Source organism: Lemur catta, unplaced genomic scaffold (genome assembly GCF_020740605.2).
Source record: "Lemur catta isolate mLemCat1 unplaced genomic scaffold, mLemCat1.pri scaffold_63_ctg1, whole genome shotgun sequence".
In the NCBI taxonomy this organism is placed as follows: Eukaryota; Metazoa; Chordata; class Mammalia; order Primates; family Lemuridae; genus Lemur; species Lemur catta.
The window spans coordinates 1,327,992-1,350,668 of record NW_025423863.1 but is presented as its reverse complement, the minus strand read 5'-3'; the positions used below and the strand labels follow the sequence as shown (position 1 = coordinate 1,350,668).

General features: G+C 43.9%; 1 protein-coding gene across 1 annotated transcript in view; it reads left to right on the top strand.

Moving 5' to 3' along the window:
* LOC123629923 (coiled-coil domain-containing protein 144A-like) overlaps window positions 1–19,874 on the top strand; it is a 42,643-nt gene extending 22,769 nt beyond the window's left edge. Inside the window, exons 6-8 of the mRNA XM_045539286.1 lie at window positions 4,428–4,642; window positions 10,243–10,386; window positions 19,600–19,874. Of these exons, the coding sequence (XP_045395242.1) occupies window positions 4,428–4,642; window positions 10,243–10,386; window positions 19,600–19,633 (393 nt within the window). The 3' untranslated portion in view covers window positions 19,634–19,874. The remainder of the gene's footprint in view (window positions 1–4,427; window positions 4,643–10,242; window positions 10,387–19,599) is intronic.
* The last annotated feature ends 2,803 nt before the right edge of the window (window positions 19,875–22,677 follow it).

Here is a 22,677-nt window from a genome sequence, read left to right as displayed (position 1 = left end):
CCATTGTGAAACTTAGGTTTGTAAGATTCAAAATCCTAGTCTGGCAGTTGTTCTGTTTAAGAAGATTGAAGATGGGGCCCTATTCCCTTCTGACTTGTAAAATCTCGACTGAGAAGTCTGCAGTTAGCCTGATGAGTTCCCCTTTGTAGGTTAGTTGTTGGCTTTTGTCTTCTTGCTTGCAGAATTTTCTCCTTCATTTTGATTTTGGGCGGGTTGATTACTACACTTCTTGGAGATGCCCTGTTTGCTGTGAATTTTCATGGTGTTTGATGACTGTCTTATATCTGGATGTCTGAATCTCTGGCAATACCAATAAGTTCCTCCATAAGGTCCTTAAATAGACTTTCATGTTTTTTGTTCTTTCTTCTTCTCCCTCAGGAATACCTATAATTCATATGTCAGTTTGCTTCACATCGTCTCATATCTATCTCACTGATTGCTCAGTCTTTTTTGTTCTTTTCTCTGCCTTTTTGAATGACTGGATTAGCTCCAGAGCCTTGTCTCAAGCTCTGAGATTCTTTCTTCTCCTTCTTTCTTTCTGTTTTTGAAGCTTTCTACTATTTTTTAAAATTCCCTAAATAACTCTTTCACTTCTTTATGTTCTGTTACATTCTTTCTTGTGTTGTCTCCTAAGCGACTTTTTCATTGATTTCCTGAAATATTTCTTGGCTGATTTTTGTTGGTTGTCAACTTTCTCTTCAATTCCATCCATCTTATTTGCCATCCACATTCGTAAATCCATTTCTGTCATTTTGGCAAATTACATTCTGGTTGGAGTCCAGTATTGTAGCTCCATTGTGATTGCCTGGCAGTGTCGAACGATTTCATTTTTTTCTGTTGCCAGGGTTCTGTTGGTGATTTCTTCTCATTTGACTCCTCTTCACTCGGCTCTGGGCTAATAGGTTCACAGGGTACCTGTTCTCCTTTGCTGAGAACTCTGCTGTTTACTTAGGAGAAGGGGTGGACCCTAGGTGATGCTTTTGTGTCCTAGTCTTGAATGTTGACCCATCAGAGAGGGGTGGGTGCACTGAGAGCCTGTAGAACAGCTGTTCTGTTTTGACCCATTCCCCTGCGATGGCCTCAGCTCAGGGTGGTACTGTATGATCTTCCTATGGGGTGGTGAGTTATTCCCCAGCTTATTGATGGAAGTTTGAGTTGGGGGCTGTATGCAACCCTCTCCACAGAGACTGATGCTGTAGGGGATTGCTCTACTGAGGTTCACCCAGCAGAGGTGACAGTGGCAGCTTGGAGAGGCTCTCTAGGCAGTGTCCTGGGTGAACGGGCTCTGGACATTTGCTTGATCCCAGTCCAGGAGTGATGGGTGCTCAAGGCTGTGGGATCCCTCATGAAGTGTTGGACCTTGGGGAGGTTCTGCCAGCTCACTGGCAGTGGTGAAGACTCAGGGGTTTGTTCTTGGGGCCCAGGCACAACTCTGTAATCTCAGAGGTTGTGTTGCAGGCCTGGCCAGGGCCCTAGAGCCACTTGGGCAGAGCTTCAGGCCTAGGTACAGCAAGAGCCTTTGAGCTGGGTCTGGGGATCGCAGGAGCAGAGGTGCACAGATGGGGGGACTGTCCGATTGGCATGGAGACTGCTGATGCTGAGCCACTTAGGTAGGGGTTTGTCCCAGCTGAAGGACCACAGAGGTTCTCCCCCTCTACCTAGATCCCACCAAGGCAGTTGTCCAAGTCTTCCCAGTTGGTTCCTGTAGCATCTGAGGCTCCTCCTATGCTCAGAACTCACACTGGGGAGTGGGGCACTCGGCTCACTGACACAGGCACGGCACAGGGAAGCGTCGGTTCTGTATGCTCCCTCCCTGGCCCAGCAGGAGTGATGGGAAGACTCCTGCTGGAAAGCTGAGTCCTGAACAGACCTGGCTCCGTGCACCTGAGCATTCAGAGTGGTGTAAGCTATAGAAACCCAGGATCAGCAGCCACCACATCTTTGCTGTGCCTGTTCTCCAGGGCAGTGTCTCTGCACAGACTCTGCTGCAGCTCCCCATCAGTCTACAGGTCTGCAGTAGTGGAGGGAGTCCCCTCCCGGGTCAAGCCACCTGCAACTTTTATCTGCTGCTTAAAAGCAACACCCACACAGGCTGCTTCTATTCTCCCTCTTTCCCTGTTCCCAGCAGTGTACATTATATTGGGACACCCAGGTTAATTTCTGAGACAGTAGGTGCTGCTTGTGAATAAGAGTCTACCAAGCCTCGTTTGATTGAATCAGTAGATGCTGTCATGGGCTGTGCAAATTATTCTCCCTGCCAGTAGGTGGTGCTTCTAGGAAAGAGCCAGCTGCAGAGTTGTTCTCTGGGGCCTGTGGCTGGCTCAAGTCCCTCAGAGAAGTTCTCAAATGCGCCAGGCCGTGGGAGGGGACTCCTTCTTCTCCATGACAGTAGCAGTGGGTGGAGGAGCCAGGCTGGACAGGGCTGAGTCAGAGAGCCTGCCTCAGGCTCAGCAGAGGCAGGTGTCAAAGGTCAGTTCCCAGGATGCTGGATAAAGCCACTAGGAAGGGGCTGAAGCAAGTTATCAAACTAGAAAGGCTGCTCGTAGGAGAGGGGCCATCTGGGAATCACAGACTGGCTGTGGGAGTGGGTTTCACTCTTCTCCCTCCTTCTCTGTCCTGGTCATCTCCTTACAGCATATGGTTGCAAACGGGAGGCCGAACTTGCTCAGCTCACGAGCAGTGGTGCCGTGGGTTGGGAACTTCACTGCCTGAGGTCCTGCCTCAGTCTGAAAGTGTGGCTTTCCTGTGGGGTCAGGGGTGCTCCGCCAGTTCACTGCAGTTCTGACCCACACTGCACTCTGTTGTCAGTTCTGCCCACGTGGGCTCACTTGCGTCCAGAAGTTAGTTGTCAGATCTCCCCTCAGTGCCCCCAGACAGTCCTAGTCCTCGGGGCATGAGATCTAGTCCTCAGGGCATGAGATCTGGCCTGCGTGCCTTTCCCCTAGAGCTCCAAGTTCATTCTCTGACCGTGCCAGAGAGAATCGTGCTGGTCCCGAGTTATCCATGAAGTGCTGAAGCAGGCTAGGTACCCCTCTGCCTCAGGGTCCACCCTTCACTGCTGAGTGCCAGTGGGCGGCTCCAACAAGTGCTGGTGAGCAGCTCCAGGAAGTGCAAGTGGGCAGGGAACCCCCAGAGTAGGCACCCCTGAAGGGTCCACTGAAGGTCCTCAAGGGGAAAGGTGTGGGCCCCACTGTCTGTGGACACCTCAGTGTCACGGGTGCACCAACAGAGGGGAGACAGCTGCTTTTGAGAGTTTCAGTTCAGTCACCCCTTTGGGCTGCAATCAGTGAGAGAAGGGGGAGGAAAAGAGTCTGAATGGATGAGAGCCAGTACTCCAGCCCACCATGTCTGGCTCCCTGGAAGGAAGCCCACAGGGAATTTCCAGGCTCTAGGATCACACAAATTCTCCAGGGCTCACTGCAGTCTGGGCAGGAGTTGGGAGCTGTCTGTGTAGGAACAGCTGACATGAAAACTGGATGGCTGGAGCTCCCTGGGGTGGACAAAGGAACACTATGTGTGGAGAAGCAGGGTGGCACCCACCATCTCAGCTCCAGCTTGTGGCTATGGGGAGTGATCCAGAAGAGGTTAGAAGCCTGATGCTTTATTTTGTGGATGTTCCCAGTCCAGTGGTGGCAACAGCCCTTGGGCTCGTGAGGGTAGAAAAGCTCTCCAGGGGCTTGGAGGACCGCTGACCACCATAGGTGTGAGGGAAGGAGAAATGAAACCCCCTACCTGCACTCTCCACTGGGTTCTGAGCTTCCCTGGGTTGATCTCTGTGGATATCGTTTTCCTTTCTATTCTTTTCTGCAACTACTTCCTGTGAAATCTCTGACAGACTCTGGCACTTTTCCTTGTGAAATACATCTGAGTTGTGTTTTTTCCTTCTTCTCCTTTATCTGAAACAGTTTTTTCCCTGTGGGATGCTCTGGCAGCTGAAGTCTCTAGTCAGCCGACTTCCCTCTCCCCCTGAATTTTTTAATAATCCATATAGAATAATCCATTTAGTTGATATTGATGATAAATATTTTAAACTTCAGCTTCTTTGGCTCTCTGAGGCCAGATGTGGTGAATCATGTCTGTAATCCCAGCACTTAGGGAGGCTGAGGCAGGAGGGTCACTGGAGGCCAGGAGTTTGAGACCAGCCTGGGCAACATAGTGAGATCCCTGTCTCTACAAAAAATAATAAAACTACCTGGTATGTGCCTGTAGTGCCAGGTACTCAACCTGAGCCCAGGAGCTGGAGGCTGCCATGAGCTGTCTCTTCCAGCCTAGGTGACAAAGGGAGACCATGTTTCTAAAAGGGAGACAAAATAAAATAAAATGAATAAAATACTCTCTGAAGCACTGACTCTGAAGCAAAGGAAAGAAATATATAATAATTGTCCAGGTTATAATGATCAATATTGCATCATTTAAATTTGTTTCAGGCCTATGCAGCACAACGAGATAAGAGACAAGAATTAAGAGAGAAACAAGTGGCTGCAGTAAAGCGTGAGATGGAACTGAAAGTTAAATTTCTCGAATCTAAACTCCACAAAATGAAAATGTATCAAGAATTTGATAATGTTGAATTGCAAAAGATAAGCTACTCTATGAAGTTAAAAGGAGAAGCTAAAAAATCCTTGGCATGTGGACCAGAAACGTAAGTCAAAATATGAAATCATAGAAAGTAAGCTCATTAATTTGACTTGAAAGCATAATTTTTAGTGGGACAAGTTCATGAGATTGGCGGGATGTGACAGCTAACTAGACACTATAATTCTGGAAAATGATACAGTTAAATGAACTTACCTTTAAAATGTTCATCCAGGACTCTTTGGCTCTCACTTTCTTCTGATTTTAAAACCCCTTATTATTCTCATGTAGTTAACCTAGTCTGTTAGCCTTTCAGCTAAGTATTTTTGAAGCTTTATAATTGAGACAGTGATAACTGTTCTATAATTGCTTTTCACCATTCCTTTCATTAGAAATGTTAATAAGTTTAACTATGTTTTTGGGAGATGACCACATAAACTGAAAGGGTTAAGTCCTCCTTCTCCTCCTGCTGCTCTTGGCAGCTTCAGGCACTCGGTACATTAACCTTCCTTGATGGTGATCTTTGGAATTATCAGTAGAGGGTGCCTTGAGACCAGCAATATTTTATAGTTTTTCCACTCTAGATAAAGCCATGTGTGTGAAATGGGGAATGGCTAACGTAGGGAAGAAAGAAAGTATAATTCACAAGGTGGTTAAAAATAATCCTTTGGTCAGTCTGAGGGTCCGGTGTACGGATGACAAAGGGCAGCCCCCCCTCTGAGGCCTCGGTAATGGTGTGAGGAGCTCACTGCCTTTGGAGCTGCCTTAGTTCTTTTTGATCACCAGCTCCACTATCTCATGCTCCCCTTGGACTTGGTGCTCTGAATTATTCCTCAGTGCCAAATGCTTGATTTTCCCCACATGATGAGTGAAATGCACAAGGGTGGTGAAAGCAAATGTTGAAAATGTCTTTGAGGGATGTTTTTCTTAAATCTCTAAATTGGTTTACTGAATACAAATATTTCTAGTTTTTTTTTTTTTTTAGTTTTTAGTCTTTTATTATCTATACTTAAGGAATACAACATGATGTGTTGATATCTTTATACATATTGAAATGGCTGTTATAGTCAAACAAATGTATGCATCATCTCACTTCCCCTTTAAATACAAGTATTTCTAACGGCATCTTCAAGAATCTTGCAAGTAGAGCTATTCCAGAAGGCAGCAAGTATTACCTGTTAAGCCATACATCATCGATAGCCATTTCCCTCCCCTCCTTACTTTGTTTGAGTTACTTGTTGTCTTCAAAATTCCCGTAGGGATATGTGTACTTGTTCAGAGCAATTTTAAAACTATAACTACATCCACTAGACTTGCTCTCTGACACATATTCAGAATTACAACACTGTTTAATGGGAAATTCCATTTTCTGAAGATAACTTTTTAAAAAGTACAATCATTTAGGAAAAAATGAAATAGTGAGCGTTTGTGTTTTGTAATCTCCCAGAATGAGTGAGAGACCAGCAGAGCTCAGTAACAAACTCCTTGTAGACTAATAGCAGCCAGATCTGCTTTTACCACTCAGGCCTTGAGGCCAGTCATACCGCCAGCTCGTGGTGGCATTCTTAATAACGGTTTAGGTCTTGACAGAGAATTGATTCCAAATGAAAACTTAATGGTCCCTGCCTCCTGCCCATGAACTTCAAATAATGACATGAAGAACAACTTGATCACAGTTAGTTATGTCACCTTTTTCCTTTGGGTTTCAGATTTCTGATAGAATACTTCTTTTGAATTTGGTGAAATACTGAGTTGTTTAATTGATTTATGCTTGTTAAGTAAAGGGTCATAATTATCTGTGTTCATAAAGAGAGGAAAGATAAATTTTATAGTTTTATGGAAGTCCTTACAGCTCTTATTTTCAACAGATACCCATTTGTTAATGTTATTCAATAAACAAAACTAAACTGGCACATTTTAAATTTCCTTAGAAGCTGTGTTTAAGTTAGATTTTAGAAATTGAATATTATGGACTAATAACTTAAAGTATGTTTACAGGTGCTTTTGCTTCCTTTCTATCTGACTTTAGCTTGGCTGTGGTTGATAATGCTTTGAAAGATTTCCTGCACCATCTCAAGTTTTCCAACATTAATCATAAGTGAATGATTGGCATCCAGATACTTAACCACATATGCATGTTTATTATTTAAAGGAAGCTCAGATAAATAAGTTTTATGAAATAAACACTCCCAAATATTAAAAAAGATAAATTTCTGTTTTTAAAAGTTTGTCATTTTGCTACATAAGAATATATCCTTAATTGCTATCTTACAGCATTTTTATCCCAATTATTATAAACTGTACCTACTGCAGGGCAATCATGCAGCAGTTTTAAAATAGATAAATCAAGGAACTGTTTAAATTTTGAAAATGGCATTCACTCGAATGATTGATGACTAAGCTGGCAATGACATCAAGAGTCTTTAAACAGTGACTACAACCAAACAGATTTCCTTATACTCTTCCTCCTCAGAATACTGTATAATGCCAACATGGTCCCCAGCTCTCATGAAGATGTAACAAGGACCTTCCACTCCAACCCTGTGATTTCACTCATGTTAAGAATCCACTTCTGAGGATCTCAAGATGAATTCAACAATGAAAAGCTGTATCAATTGCAGAACGCTAAGGAAAAAAACAGTTGAACTATACTTAACCAAGTTGAAGATATTCGTCTAATGTTTGACCATTTTTGATTAGGAAGAAAATTTTAAAAGCCAATCAGAGCGGTACATGCCTGTACTCCCAGCTACTCATGTGGCCTAGGCAGGAGGATCACTTGAACCCAGGAGTTCAAAGCCATAGGGCAGCATGATTGTGCCTAAGAATAGCTGCAGCACTCCACTGGGCAACACAGCGAGGACCTCTCTCAAAAAAAATTGTTTCAAAAAAAATTTTGTTCAAACAGTTGTTTGAACCAAAATCCATCAAAAATAACAGCTAGTTTTCATTGTGTATCATTGTTATTAAAATATTCATTTCAGTCCATGTACCCTGCCATTTAGTTTTGATGCTGTGTTTGTTATCTCCTTAATGTGGAGAAAAGTAACATAGACCTGTGTTAAATGAGGCCTCAACCTTCTTTCTTTACCTGAATTCATGTCATAAGAAATCAGAGCAGAGCAAAGCTCAGGCAGGCTGCAATCTCTCTGAGCCCCTGTTGCCTTTTATGTAATATTAAGGACTTTGACTAAATCACAGCATTTCAGACATTTTTAAAAGATTATGTAAGAAATATAACTTGTCATTTTTTTAGAGAAATTGCATGAAACCGTTTCACATAGGGCAGATAGAAGTAGAGCTGTCTAGTTAAAGGAGGGCTGGGGGCTCTGAAGTTGTGACTTCCGTATCCCTTCACCCTGCAGTGTCCTCTGTAGGACCTCAGATTTCTGTGGGACATAGTTTGAAAATCACCAGTTAGGAGGGAATCCTTCCAATTAGCAAAAAAATGCCGGCATATTGTTCACGTGCGTGTAATTTTCTCACCTTATACTTTTAAGAATGGAATGATACAAATGAAGGTGTAGATGTGCTGCCTTGTTAATGTTGGGCTTGAACCCACCTCTACCACCTGAGACATAATCCCCACCTGGACAAACAGAGAGAGGCCACAGGGAAAGCAGAAGCACTTTTATTAAAAATATGTGTTTTACTCCAGAAGAAGCTAGCATGGTTTTTGAATTAGTATTATGCATAAGCTTAACTGAATTTTTTTTTTTATTTCACCTGGCAGTGTTCAGTTTCTCCTAAGCTATTGCTTTACACACCTCAAAAGCCACGGATGGAACCCTTGTCTAACTGAATAGGACAGGGATTAATGTCCCCAAGACATTTTTCTGTCCTTTTGTTTTCCATAATCTGTGCCAGACACTGTATTGTCATTCCATTGAGGACAATAAGTCTGAACTTCTTTTAAGGGAACTAAGAAGAAAATCTGTGATTTCAGGGAAAAGGAAGGATAAAATGCAAAGAACTTTTAAAATGTCCTTTAATGTTGGCCAATGTTCACTTGTGTATGTAGATAACACTCCCCCCTCCCCCGGCCTGCCACCAGCCAGGAGAAAAGTGGAGCCATCAACACTCCAGACCCTCTTTTTCAGCCTCTGGGGGCCCCTCCAGAGTGGCTCCTGCCAGCATTTGGGATCTGTCCGTTTGTTCTCTGAGCTTCCGTCTCTAACCCCAGAAGAGATAGTTACAGTAGTATTTCCTTAATTAAAGTCATTCATGTAAAAACCTGCAGTTGACATTGTGTTTATTAATGCTTATGTAAGATTCTTTCGTTAAGTCCCTCTCCTTTTATCTGGTTTTGAGTTATTTTACAAGACCTGGCTAGTAATAGTCTGGTCACATTATTCAGTTTATAAGTGCTGTCTGTAATGTTATTGTCACAGAAATGTTATGGAAAACGGTCTCTCAAAATATTGGGAAACCTGTTTTCAAAAATTTGAACAGGCACTGGATATCATATTATCATTATCATCAGAAAGTATTTATTATATTCAGTATACTATTTCAGACCCGGTTCTGGGCATTCAGGGAGAAAATACCTTTCCTACAAAAGATTTCAGTAAGAACCCTCCCTCTAGAGGGGGATGCTTGCAATATAGTTTGAGATATTCCCACCCATTTCATAATTAAGTAGATAAATACAGCTATAATTAGATGTTTCAATTAGTTGGTACCAATTCTGGAAAGAAATCGCAGCTACGGTTGGAAGAGCTGTATATTATTTTCCCTGTTTCTAATTCTAGAGAGCCATGAATCAAAGAAACTAAGTTTGAAAACTGGCTCTAACCTATACTTATCTATTTTTCAAGCAAATTTTCTGCAGTCTTTGTGGCCATATGAATAAAGAAATGTTAGTCCTAATACAGATAGCTTAATAATTTTACTTCCTCTTGGCCGATGGAATTTTCACATAATGTGACAGTAGCACCTTCTTCATGGATGTATTTAAGATTCTGCGGTGAAAAGTTAATAGCGTAGAACATTTCTTAAAATTTTAAATTTATAATAGTGGAAAATGGAAAGTCGATTTTAAGGAAAAATCCATTACACTGAAAAATGGTTTAACCTTTTATAAAAGGCAGGGTTTTGCTAAGAATTAGATATTCATTTTAGAATATGACTTGAATCGTCCAACGTTTGTACAATTAAGAGAAAACATCACCCTTTTGGAATGATGGATATCCAAGAATAGAGCCATAATAATTGCATGTTTATGAGATTAAATAGCATTATACGTATATATTTTCTATTACGTAAATGTAAAATAAGTAGGAATTGTATTTCATTTATGGGATTATTTTTGTGTTGAAGCAAGCCTCAAGTTAAGTCTAGTCTGGACATGTATTAAAAGCCAAAGTTTGTAAGTGAGATATGATTCCCATGATAATGTCTCTTGTTTACTTAAACATTCTAAATAATATTAGACTTATTTCAGATGCAGCAGGAGTTAGAAGAAAATATAACTCTATATAGCAAATGATATCCCTTTCCATTGTTTGATTAATAGATACTACATTTAGTATTTTTTCTTAGACACATCTAGTAAAAGATGTGAAAACATAAACATTTGTACTGAAGAGCATACTTATGCCTCATGAATTCGTCATGTTCCATAGCCTTAAGAACATCTCATGACATCTCTGTATGGCTTTTTTTCAGACTCCACACTTCATTCCTGCATCCCTGTGGAAGTGTCCAGAGGCAGGCTGAAACTGTTCACAGAATAACCAAACCCTCCTCAACTTCTCAGGTTTATGGCCAAAATGGGACAGCCGTTTCAGTTCATAAGCAATCACTTGACAGGTGACATTTTAAATCAGTCATTTCCTATGTTATTGGTTTACTTTTGCCCTCAGAAAAAGTTGCATATTCCTTGGCACGGGATAAAAACTCCCCAATCAGTTTGCTCCCTGTCAAGGTATTCAGCCTTTTCTCTTGCCACTTGCCCTCCTCTCCCCCTTTGCTCTAGCATCTCACCAAACTAGACTACTTAGAAGTAAGTGCACAAGGACTTAGAAGTCCTAAGAAGGACTTAGAAGTAAGTCCTTCCTCAGCTCCAGCTGGTTGCGTTTGCCACTTCCTTCTGTCTGGCACACTTTGTCCTTGTCCTTCAGGTTTCAACCTACATTCATCTCCACATAAAGTCTACAGTATTGACACAAAACTTGGACAGATGGCCCTTGTGTGTGTTCCAATAGTGTCCAGTTTTATACGTGTCGTGGTATCTGTGACTCTGTGTGGAAACTGCCTGTTTCTCAGCATGGTTGTGGAATAAGTGAATGAAGAATGGGAAAACCAGAGCTCTGACACTTAACCACAATCACAGTTAATTCAGTGTGCTACTGTGGGCAAATAATATTTAATAGTCATTTTGTCTTGTAGTCATACATACATATTTTTCATTCTTATTAACCCTGATAAAGTTCTCAACTTATTTTTAGTGACTTACACTTAGTATTAAATCTTTAGGGAAAGAATGTAATTCTTTCTTTTTCTTTCCACATGCTGCTGAATTGGAATCTAGATCCTATAGAGCTGCTGCTCTAGGATCTTCTGATGAGTCAGATCTGCATGAAGATCTAATTTGAAAAGCATCCTGAAGATGTGTACTGATGTTAAGGAGAAATTATATTGTACTGGGAGACTTTCGAGGAGACCTCACAAATGAAAACCAGTATCATTGAGCATATGCAGGCTGCCCAAGTGTCTGCTGCTTAATCAGCCAAACAAGCAAGTTTTCAAGAATACATTAGTGGCATACATTGATGGCTAATTTCTGTTTTCCAGTTTTTATCACTATATATAGTGACAGACATCACTGTATGCTTAGACAGACATCATATCGACATACTGGGACTGTGGTCACTGTCGATGTTTGCATTTATAACAGTTGTTACAGTACCACTGAACTGGCAGAATTTTAATTTTAAGCACTGATTTATATGACTTATTCCTCATGGAAAAATAAAATTTGCCTAAGGTTTCTTACTTTATCTGTTTATTTGTTTATTTTTTATTAACTTCTTCAAATATTCTTAAAATTATAGAAAAGTTCCAAGTTTTAGTACAGAGAGCTTTTTGTTTTTGAACTATTTGAGCATTAATTGGTGGCATTGTGCCATCACCCCTGATTACTTTAGTGGGTATTCCTACAAGTGAGGACCTTCCACGTAGCTGCAATACAGTCTTGGTAATCAGAAAGTTAACATGAATACATGCAATTATTAAATGGTCTGATTCTTTCCAAGTTTTATTAATTGTCTATAATGTCCTTGGTAACCATAGAATCCCATTCAGATCCATGGATTGCATTTAGTTGTCCTGTCTCTTAGATTCTTTCAGTCTGGAGCAGCTCCTCAGTCTTTTCTTGACCTTCACTACCTCTAATCTTTTGAAGAGTAAAGTCCAGTAATGTAGAGTGTCCCTCCATTGGGTTTTCTGAGCTTTCATTATGATTAGGTTTAGACCATATCATTTTGGACAAGAGTATCACAGAAGTGATCCTGTGAGGTTCTCGTTGCATCCTGTCATGTGACCTACAATCTGGCTTGTCCTATTACTGGCGGTGTTAGCATTGATCAGTAACAGTGGTATCTGCCAGTCTCTCATCTGTAAAGTTACTTTTTCACCTTGTAATTAATTAGGATTTTGTGGGCTTGGTAATTTGAGATATGTAAATATCTCTGTTCCTCATGAAACCTTCAATTGATTCATTTACTTTTTTCAAAATGGATTCATGGTTGATTTTATTCCATGGCTTACAATTTGTTGATATTTAAAATGTATTTTTCATTGTATAAGTATTCTGTTTTGTAAAATTCAGACATACAGAAAAATTATAGCAATAGTACAAAGAATTCTTGGTTGGATACCGTCCCTCAAATGTTAACGTTTGACTACATTGGCTTTATCCTTTCTCTGCCTTCTCTTTTCTTTCTACCTATAGAAATATATAATATACACTTTTTTCTGAACTCTTTGTAAGTTGCAGACCTGATTTGTCTTTTTTTGTGACTATGTCACTGTGTATCTCCTGTAATAAGGAATTATCTTCTTATATGATCTTATAGAGCTTTATCATAATTGTTGAAATCTAGAAATTAAAATTGGTTCAATATTAACATCTCATCTACAGACTGGGAACTAAAAATAAAATCCTAAGGCTCCTGCTAACTGAACAGATGCCTCTCGCCAAGGGGACTCCAGAAAAACCTTAAAACTGAGTCCCCAGCCATCATGGGATGGCAGGTGTAAAGCACAATTACATGCACAGGTCTTCTCATTACTATTCATGACTCTTCTAATAGCTTGTTAAATATGTATATTTAGCCATCCAGCTCAGTACAAATCGTGTTTCTTTTGTCCATCCCTTGAAACATGTGTTCTTGGCTTGAGGCGACAGCCGTGTTTCCCAGCCTGTCAGAATGACCGCTGCAGGTTGAAAATACTTCATGAGATATAAAGCTCTCCTTTTTCTAAGTATATAAACCTCATTGTATATTTTTTTAGTTAATAAGACCTTATTCAGATTTTTCCAATTATCTCAATATCCTTTATAGCCAAAGAAAATTCAAGATTAGGGATTGTCACAATCCATGATGTGTTGCGTCCATTTGTCAGGTCTTTTGAGTTTTTTAATCTGGGACAGTACCTGGGTCTGTCTTTGATTTTCATGGCATTTACATTTTTGCAGAGCACAGGTCAGTTATTGTGTAGGTTTTCTCTCAGTTTGGGTTCCTATGAAGGTTCCTCATGATTTGATTCAGGTTATGCTGCATTCAGGCAGGAATGTCACAGAAGTGATGCCGAGTTCCTCTCAATGCAGCATATCTGGAAGAAGATTTTGTCACTTGGTGTCATGACTGGCCAATGTTGACTCTGATTATTTAGTGAAGAAGGATGTGCTGGGGTTGTCTGTGGCAAAGTTGCTATTTGCCCTTTGCATTTCAGAAAGCTCTTGCGTGAAGGTACTTGGAGGCTCTGTAAATATCTGGCTGCTGCTCAGAATTTCATGCCCTAGATTGAACATTTCATTCATTGCTGATTCCTGCCTGAGTAAATTATTATGGTGATTGTTGCCAAATGATTATTTTCTCATTCTTTCATTCCTCATATTATGCATTAATAAATAAAATCGACAAAGAGGGGTGAAGGGAAATCTTACAATTTTGGTAGGCAAATGCCCCCAGATTTGGTCAGTGTAGCCATTTCAAGCTGACTTCATGTCTTTTTGGTCTCTCCCCATTACTCTTCGAGTACTTCCGTACCTTCTGGCAGAAAACAATGTTCCAAGCTTATGTTGTATTTTCTCTGCCCTATCCCTGGAATCAGCCATGTTTTTAGAAGCCCTGATTCCTTTTAAGGGAGAATGATATTTGGAAACCATGATCTGGACACGTGTTGTGGCCGGTGTGCTTTGGGCTATTGGGGTCATCCTTGCTCACAAGCTTCCTCCGTGAGCAAAGCAGGGAGCACATGTGTATGCACAAATACACGTGCATGCTTACATTAGTCTGTATTTCTGTATCAAAATGTATTGAAAACTCTGAGTTCTTACTGACATTTCCAATTCCAGTTCTGAAGCGTTCATTCTACTTTTCCCTTTCAGTACAGTTCAGCCTTGAACAACGTGGGGGCTAGGGACACTGAACCCCTGTGCAGTTGAAACTCTGCATATAACTTTGGACTCCCCAAAGATGTAATGACTAGAAGTCTTACCGATAACATAAACAGTCAATTAACATATGTTTTGTATGTTCTGCATACCATAGACTATATTTTTATACTAAAGTAAGTGAGAGAGAAAATATTACAAAAATCATAAGGAAGAGGAAATATACATATACTAATGTACTGTATTTGTTGATATCAGTGTACATCTTCTGTTTACAAGGTGAATGTCTGTCTGAAATGGGGGACAGCCACAGCTCCACACCACAATCTGTGATACTTATCAAGCAACTCAACTCTTTCTTGTAGTGTCATGACTTTTTTTCTGCTTCTTGGGAGCACTTACAGCATCATAATGGAATTTCATATAGGTCCCATGGTGTTAGTCAAAGTTTGTGGTATTGCAATAACAATGGTGAAAAATGCGTGAGAACCATGAGAGATGACTTTTTCTGGAAAGACAGAGTGCTCAGCTGGAGATGATTAGTGTCACGTGGCATTTTAAGTGGATATTTGAAACATTTCAGCTTCCTGCAATAGCAACAGGAGGTGGCTTCAAAATTATTACAGTAGTAGAATATATGTGGTAGTTAGTTTTATGCAGTTATGATTTAATATTGCATCTTTACATTTCTTTGCATTTCTGTCCACTGCAAATGGCACCATGTAGCCTGTGTGCCCCAATTTGGAGAAATGTATACTTTTTATAATAGATTGTGTATATTTTATGATAGTAAATGATAAAATAGACTAATACCTATAATACATATATTTTGTGCATTCATGACATACCTTTTTTTTAATTTTGTTGATTATCTCTATGCTATGTGGTTCATCTGCAAGATTTTTCCAGTTATAGTGAACCTCCAAAAATATTGCATTATATTTATCGGGAAGTACCTGCATAAAAGTGAACCCATACAGTCCAAACCGTGTTGTTCAAGGGTCAACTGTATTTGTATCTCTCCTGACAGTAACCTGGCTGTCTTCATCCCGAGTATATAGTAAGTGACCAATAACTGTTAGCTATGGTGGCCATGATGATAATGTAGAACCATCTGGGTGATTCAACTCCTCAAACATTTTCTGAGTACCTGTAAAGGCTAGAAAGGTCTCATGTCCCAGCCCTAAGGGGAAGTAAATCAGGAAGTAGTCCAAACTGTATTCTATATATTTGTGGCTAAGCCCAGGTGGGGACACCCCACTCCTGTCCTCTGAGCTTTCAGGAAGGTCCTCCTGAGGTCATTGGGTGGTCCCTTCACCCTCTGGAGTTCCCATTCTTTATCTCATCCTCAGATAACTTTGGACATACCTACTGCCCAAGGACCCCTGGGGTAAGTGTTGGGGGAAGGAAGGACTGGGAAGGGGCAATTCAAAGCTAAACCCTAGGGGGGGGTAGAGGCAGAGAGAGACCTGTCTGCAACCACAGCAGAGTCCATAGCATTTCTGAGACTACAAGCCACAAGAAGTCAGTGTGTATAAGCATGAAGTAGAGGAGAAGACAACTGTCAGGAGGGCTGTCCTTGAAGGACTTCCTGAAAGGGCAGAGCTTGAGCTCAGTCCAAAGGGTGGACAGAAGTTCCAGTGGGCCAAGATGACAAAATACTTGTAACAAAACCCATTCCTCCTTCCACGGCCTGAACCAAGGTCTTCCTTGGGTCATTTCTTTGTTTTGCCACCTGACAAGGTGCTTTTGCTCCCTGAGGAGGAAAGCTAGGAGCTTGCTTCTCTAAGACCCCTGCCCTCACCCCACTCCCATTTCAGACTCCTACGAAGGATGCCACTATGGTGAGGAGAGAGGAGACCACTCATCGGTGCTACATGGCAGCGTAGCCTGGCATCAGGAGGCCTGAGGATCTGCAGGATCTTGGGGTTTCACTTTCCACATCGGTACAATGAGAATAAAATGGCACCTGACTGCATACCTGGAGAGCGTTTACAGAAAGGATACTCTATGCAGGATGCCTGTGGAGGTACGGAAATCTAAGAGAAGCCCTTGCATTTGGGACATGCAAAGGCCAGACTCCCTCCCTCCAATTTCAAGCTGTACATGGGCCTTAAGAGCTAAATAGAGTCGTGTAGGCAGTAGTAGTGGCTAGAAGGGTGGAGGTGACAGGGAACCTGCCTGTAGAGGGTGGCCCTGGGTATAGCTAAGTCCAGAGGAAGAGAGAATTTCAGATAGGAACAAAGGTGCCCAGCCAGCACATTCCAGAGAACACAGAAAATGGTTTGTGCTCTGTGGCCCAGCTACCAGAAAAGTCAGTGTTAATCAGAGGGCCCTTGGAGTCCTTGAAAAAGGAGCATGCAGGGTGGGTGAGATTTCAGTGGGACACAGATGTGTGTGTAGAGCAGTGAGAGGGTGAGGGTCTTGCTCATCCAGAGCCAGCAAGGGCCAAACATGGGGGCGGCCGTTGGCCACCTGCCTGCAGCCTCTGTCCCTGTGGAGGCCAAACGCAGAGAGGCTGGGAGCCCGGACCAGGCTGCCCTGCACAGCTGGCATGCGAGGGTCCTCCTGCAGCCAGTGATGAGAAGGCTCTCTCCAGCCTCATCAGCTGCAGGCTTGGAACTTCTAACTCGGGAATGAGGCAGGACACACGGGAAGAACCAAGCCCCCACGAAATTTAACTGGATGTCCTATATTTATCTGGCGACTCAGCTCCTTCTCAGAGTGTGTTCTTTAGGGAACCTGACCTATAACAAACCTGATGAAGTGGGTACTATCATTGCCCTCCTTCTAGAAAATGAAAAACTGAGTCTCAAATTGTGGTCCTATAAGTGACGCTGGTTGTAAAGGGAGGAGTAAAACATTATGGGTGTGGGAGCTGGGTCAGCTGGGGTGGGGTGCGGGTGCAGAAACTCCTCAGCCATTTTCAAAGCCCCACCTCTAACTGGGCCTACACCTCTGGAGGAAAGGGCTGTGGTCCAGGTTTTCCAGCCAGCCTTCCCAGGGCAGGGCTGAACAACCCCCCTGGAAGAAGGATTTAATCAGCCCCTTTGTCTCTGCCTCTCTTGGCCTTTGCTTTCCTTGTCAGAGTCTGTGTCAATAGCTGGAAATCCAGGCCGCATGACAAGCAGCAGCCTGGCCTGGGCTGCCCCCTCCCCAGCTTCTCACTTCCCCCTGCCTTTCCCCACACAGAGCCTGACTGCAGGGACCTGGGCAGGCTCCCCTCTCCCCTGAGAGTGCAGCTGGCCCAAGCCTCAGTGTTGCTCAGCTGGGCCCTAGCAGTTCCACTCTGACTCTCCTCAGTAGCCAGGGTGACCTCTAAACAAATCAGATTCTGCCACTCCCCTGCTCAAAACTCTTCCATAGCTCCTGGTGGCCTCCCTGCAGCTGTAGACTGTGCCTTTACCCATGACACTCCCTCTACCTGGAATACCTTTCTTCTCTATTTGAGCTAATCTCTCCCATTCTTCAAGACCCCTTTTTGTCTTTGAGGCCTCTATCTGTCCCCCTTGGCTAGAATGAGTCACTTCCCCACCTGGCCAGCATGGCATCCTTACTGTGTCTGATGCCCTCACCCCAGGGCGTAGGCTGTGAGCATTCGCCTGACCTCTGTGCGGCATTTTCTAGTTTATAAAGTGGTTTTCACATGTGTGCTCCCTTTCAGCTCTCTTGGATAGACCCCTTTGTCTCCATTTTAAAAATGATGCAGCAGAGGCCTGGCCGGGTTCCTGATGTGCTCATCCTCAGGTAGCTCAGGACTGCGGAGCAGGACTCCGTTACCCAGATCTCGGAGTGCAGCGCCAGTGCTGTGTCCAGGAAAGGCTGGCCTTGCGACTGCATGGCCGACACCAGCTAGCTCGGTGGGTAGGCTGACGTTACTTCAGCGGCGCTAAGAGGAGCCCCCTTCTCTGCTCTGTGCCTGTACCCCGACACAGGCCCCAGTTCCTGGCTGGGTATGGGGGTGCTTGGGCACGAATGCACTTCCGGTTCTGCCTGCTTCCTCTTTAACTGGAATGCTGGGCCAGGTGACTGGGAAGTCACCTTCCCGGGAGTGCAGTAGGAAGTTACCACCCTGGTGCCTTTGATGGTAAGGCTAAGTGGAACTGGGATTCAGGACCATGCAGTCCAGAGACGGGGAGCTGAGTGGGGTGCTTTCCACCTCTGGACAGCCCAGCATCACCAGCCTACCTGGAAACGCAGCTGACCTGGAACCCCCATTTCCCAAGGGCCACCCACAGAGCTGCCCAAGGACAGGGCTTAGGGAAGGGCTTCTGTCCTAGGCCTTTACAGTCAGTGCCAGTTTCCTTGGGGAATCATGGTGGCTCTACCATTCAAGCAGACCCCGAATCCCACCCCTTGTCACCCCTCCACTGCTACCGGCAGGTCCCAGCCACCATCCTGGTCCCGTCTCTGCTGGCTGACTCTGGCAGCCTGCATGCAAAGGGCCTCTGCGTGTCTGCTCTTCCATCCCTCTGCATAGTCCCCTCTGGACAGAGAAGTCAGGGCGATGGTGTCACTCTGCTCAAACCCTGCCTGGCCCCCCATTTGTGGCTAAGAAAAGCCCAAGTTCTTAAGCGGCCCACCAGGCCCTCCATCATCGGTCCCCATTCCGCCACTCCTCTGTGCCAGACACAGCCCCCTCTGGGCCTTCACTGTGGCTGATCCTTTTGCCTGGAAGACTCTTTCCCCAGAAACCCACTCAGCTAACTTTCTCTCCCTCCTCCTCCCAGCCTTTGCTGAGCCCTCACCTTCTCAGCAAGGGCCACCCTGGCTACCGTGTCTCACATGGAAGTCAGCCCCACTCTGCCCCACCACTCTCCACGCCCTCCCTGCTCCCCTTCTGTTTCTTCAGTAACACTTTCACCTTCTGCTCACTTATCTCGATGGCTTACTGTGCGAGGCCAGGGACTCTGCCCCTTTTATTCGCTACTGAAGCCCTAAGCCAGAGCCTTGGCGTATGGTATGCACTCACTAAATATGTGTGGGGTGCACTGGATCTAGAAGTGTGGACGATGATAATCCCTCCATCACTGTGCTGTATAAGAATTAAATCAGTCCGTTAAGAGCACTGAGCCTAGGGCTCCTGGTAAGTGCTCCGTGAATATTCTTACGGTCAATATGTTCAAATGAACAGATTGCAAAAATAAAAGGTACAAGGGGTCATCTGCAGTGGAAGGGGCGAGGGTGCTCCTAGCCTCTTCCGTCCTGTTGCCAGGGCCTGGGGCCCCACCCTGCGAGTGGCACCGTCCCTGGTGGAGACCTTCTCCCCACACAGCTGCCTTCTTAGCCCTTGTCTTCTCCCAGCGCGGTAGACGGGGGCTCATCTAAGGGGCCTTCCTGGAACAGCCTCATGTAAAGGAACTTGGAGGTCAGCCAGTCCAACTCCTGTGTTTGTTTCACAGGGGACACCAAGGGCCCGTGTGGGAAAGGACTTGACCGAGGCCTGCTGCCAGCTCTAGGTGCCTTTCACCGTCCCTCCAGCGACTGCATCCTGGGAATCCCAAAGCAGGAATCAACATCTCTCAAAGGGCTTCTTTAACAAACCAGTTTGTGAAATGTTTAACTACGGAAAGCCTTACACAGCATTTGCAGTCTTCATCTGGTTGTGTTTACATTAAATCACCTTTGTTGCAAAGAATAAAATAAAATGAAATTTAAAGTGTTCTGGAAAATTTGAGATGTGACTGTCTAGTTGAATTTTTCATTTCAATAGATATTTATTGAGGACCTCAGGTGTAAGTCTTGGAGACAGAGGCGGGCAAGACACATTCTGTGCCTTTCCATGGTTCTCAGCGGGGGTTGGGAGAGGGCATGGGCTGTGTATAAAAGAGCAGCATGATGCCGCAGCTGCCCTGCTCCTTGGTGTTTACCCAAAGGAGTCAAAAACTTATACCCACATAAAAACTTGCACATGAATGTTTATGGCAGCTTTATTTATAATTGCCTAAAATTGGAAACAATCAAGGTGTCCTTCAACAGGTGAGTGAATAAACAAACTGTAGCACGTCCAGACAATGAAATATTACTCAGGAATCAAAAAGATATGAGCTATTTAGCCACAAAATAACATGAAGGGACCTTAAATACATGTTGCTAAGTGAGGGAGGCTAGTCTGAAAAGGCCACATAGGTATGATCCCAAGGATATGATATTCTAGGGAGACGGAAAAAAGATCAGCGGTTGGCAGGGGTTGGGGGAGGCAGGGATGGATAGTTGTTTAGGGCAATGAAACTACTCTGTGTGATACTGGGATGGTGGATACGTCATCGTGCATTTGTCCAAACCCATCGACCACACAACACCAAGAGTGAACCCCAGTGTACACTATGGACTTTGGGAGATAACGATGCATCCATGTTGCTTCATCCACTCTAACAAACGTGCCGGCCACTCTGATGTGGGATGTTGACAAGGGGGAGGTTGTGCACATGTGGGGGCAGGGGGCGTATGGGCAATCTCTGTATCATCCACTCAAGTTTGCTGTGAACCTTAAACTGCTCTAAAGTAAAGTCTATTAATTTTTAATTAGGTCAGAATTAATACACAAAAAGACACACACCTGGAAAACCCAGCACAGATGAGGTTCACAGATTCAGGATCTCAGAGGTGGGAAGGTCTTAGGATCCTGTTTCCTCTGATGCCAGTCTGTGGCCCCCAGTTTCATGGAGAATGTACTCACTAAACTGCTCCAGTTGAAGGACTTTTACACTGGGAAGTGACTTTCTTGGAACCTCATTGGGTTAGTAGTAGAGGACCTTAACGACCATTGCCCAGTCCCTTCGTGGTTCTGATGAGAACTGGGCTGTGGAGGACAGTGCCTGGCTTACGGCCTCCCAGCTCTGAGCGGTACAGCTGGCCTGAGCCTCTCGGCTCTGATACAGGCTCTCCGGTAGTGCTGCCACTTCTCACATCCCCGTCCCCATCCCCAAGGTGGACTGTGAGGTTCAGACTGGGGAGGATTAGTATGGCTGAGGTGCACAGTGCAGGTCCAGGGCGAGGGGTAGCAGAGGACAGCAAAGGCCCCCCGAAGTCCAGCAAGACCAAACAATTGTCCTGCCCCTTCCAACCCTCCTCCTCCTTCCTGTGAGTGGCTGATCCTCCTGGGTTCTTACTTCTTGTCACCTTGCATAGAGGGCAAGGTCCCTCTGTCTTGCTCTAATCTTCCCTAAGAAGATAATGGGGAGATGCCCTAGAGCCCAAGCCACTCGGGGCCAGGCCTCCGTGGGAGGCATGACACGGAGTCTGGACCTCTCCATTCCTCCCTCCCCCTCCCCCTGCTCTAGCTCAGCTGCCCGGTTGGACCTCCTCAGGCAGGAAGGGATGGGGAACAAGCAGCTGGCATGTGTGCCATGAGAGGGAAGCAGAGGCTCTCCCGTGTGTCCCATGCACACTTGCAAAATGCCTGCCCCTCTTTCACCAGATGTAAAGCCAGCAGCTCCTTCTGGGAGGATCTAATTGACTAATTCTCAGACTGTCTCAAAAAAAAAAAAAGTAAAGTAGTGTCTTCACCAGTCAAAAACAAGATGGCAAACAAAAAACAAAACAAGTTTACTGATGTTAATTAAATAAAAAGATGGGTATTATTTGTACTCAGGAAACCCAGAAGAGGCAGGCCCATGACCAGTGGACACGGAGTTCTGGTTCTCAGTAGCTTTATCATGCTCGTGAGTTTAGCACATAGGTAAAGGCTCCCTTTGGCAGGGCCCCACCATCCACCTCCGTGGTCCACTGGACTTTCCAGCTGTGTTCTGGGTGAAGCAGGGATGGGATGTTACCAAATGATGAATAGGTGTCTCTGCTGTGCCTTCCCCTGATTGGTTCCCAGCTTCTCTGCCCCGAGGAACCACCCTCCTGACCTACACCTGCCACCTGTAGATTTAATCCCTACCTAACTAACATCAGTACATTGTAATATTTTTTTTAACTCCATTATAATAACAACAGCCGACACCAACAAAACTTTTACTGAAAACCACTTGCTGATCTTCAATTCTCCTCTTCCATCAACACTGTTGGAATCACAAATCCTGAGTAACCATCACTATCAAGACTGCAGATGGTCAGGGCTCAACTACGACTGATTATTACATAAGCCTGTTTACAATTCCTAACTTCCCATGCTTGAGTCAGGAAACCAGAGGAGTTCAGGACACCAGGACCCAAATCTCTGAAGTGTCATCCACTTCCGGTACGCTCTTTCAAAAACAACAAGTGAGCATTTAGAAAGTGATTGATATTCCCAGTAGATTCCAAGTTTACCAGAGCTGTTCCTAAAGATAAATCAATCAGCAATCACCTAATCCAATGTGTCCATGAGTCCACCGTATTTTGTTTACTTATTTTTATTTTTTAGGATATTTCATTCATAATTCTTCTATTGCATAAATAATTCCAAAAATAAAATAGAAGCAGAGGAAAATCTTTTAATCTTTTAAAAAGTATTTGTTTCTGTGATTCTTAATACACATTAAATAAAACAA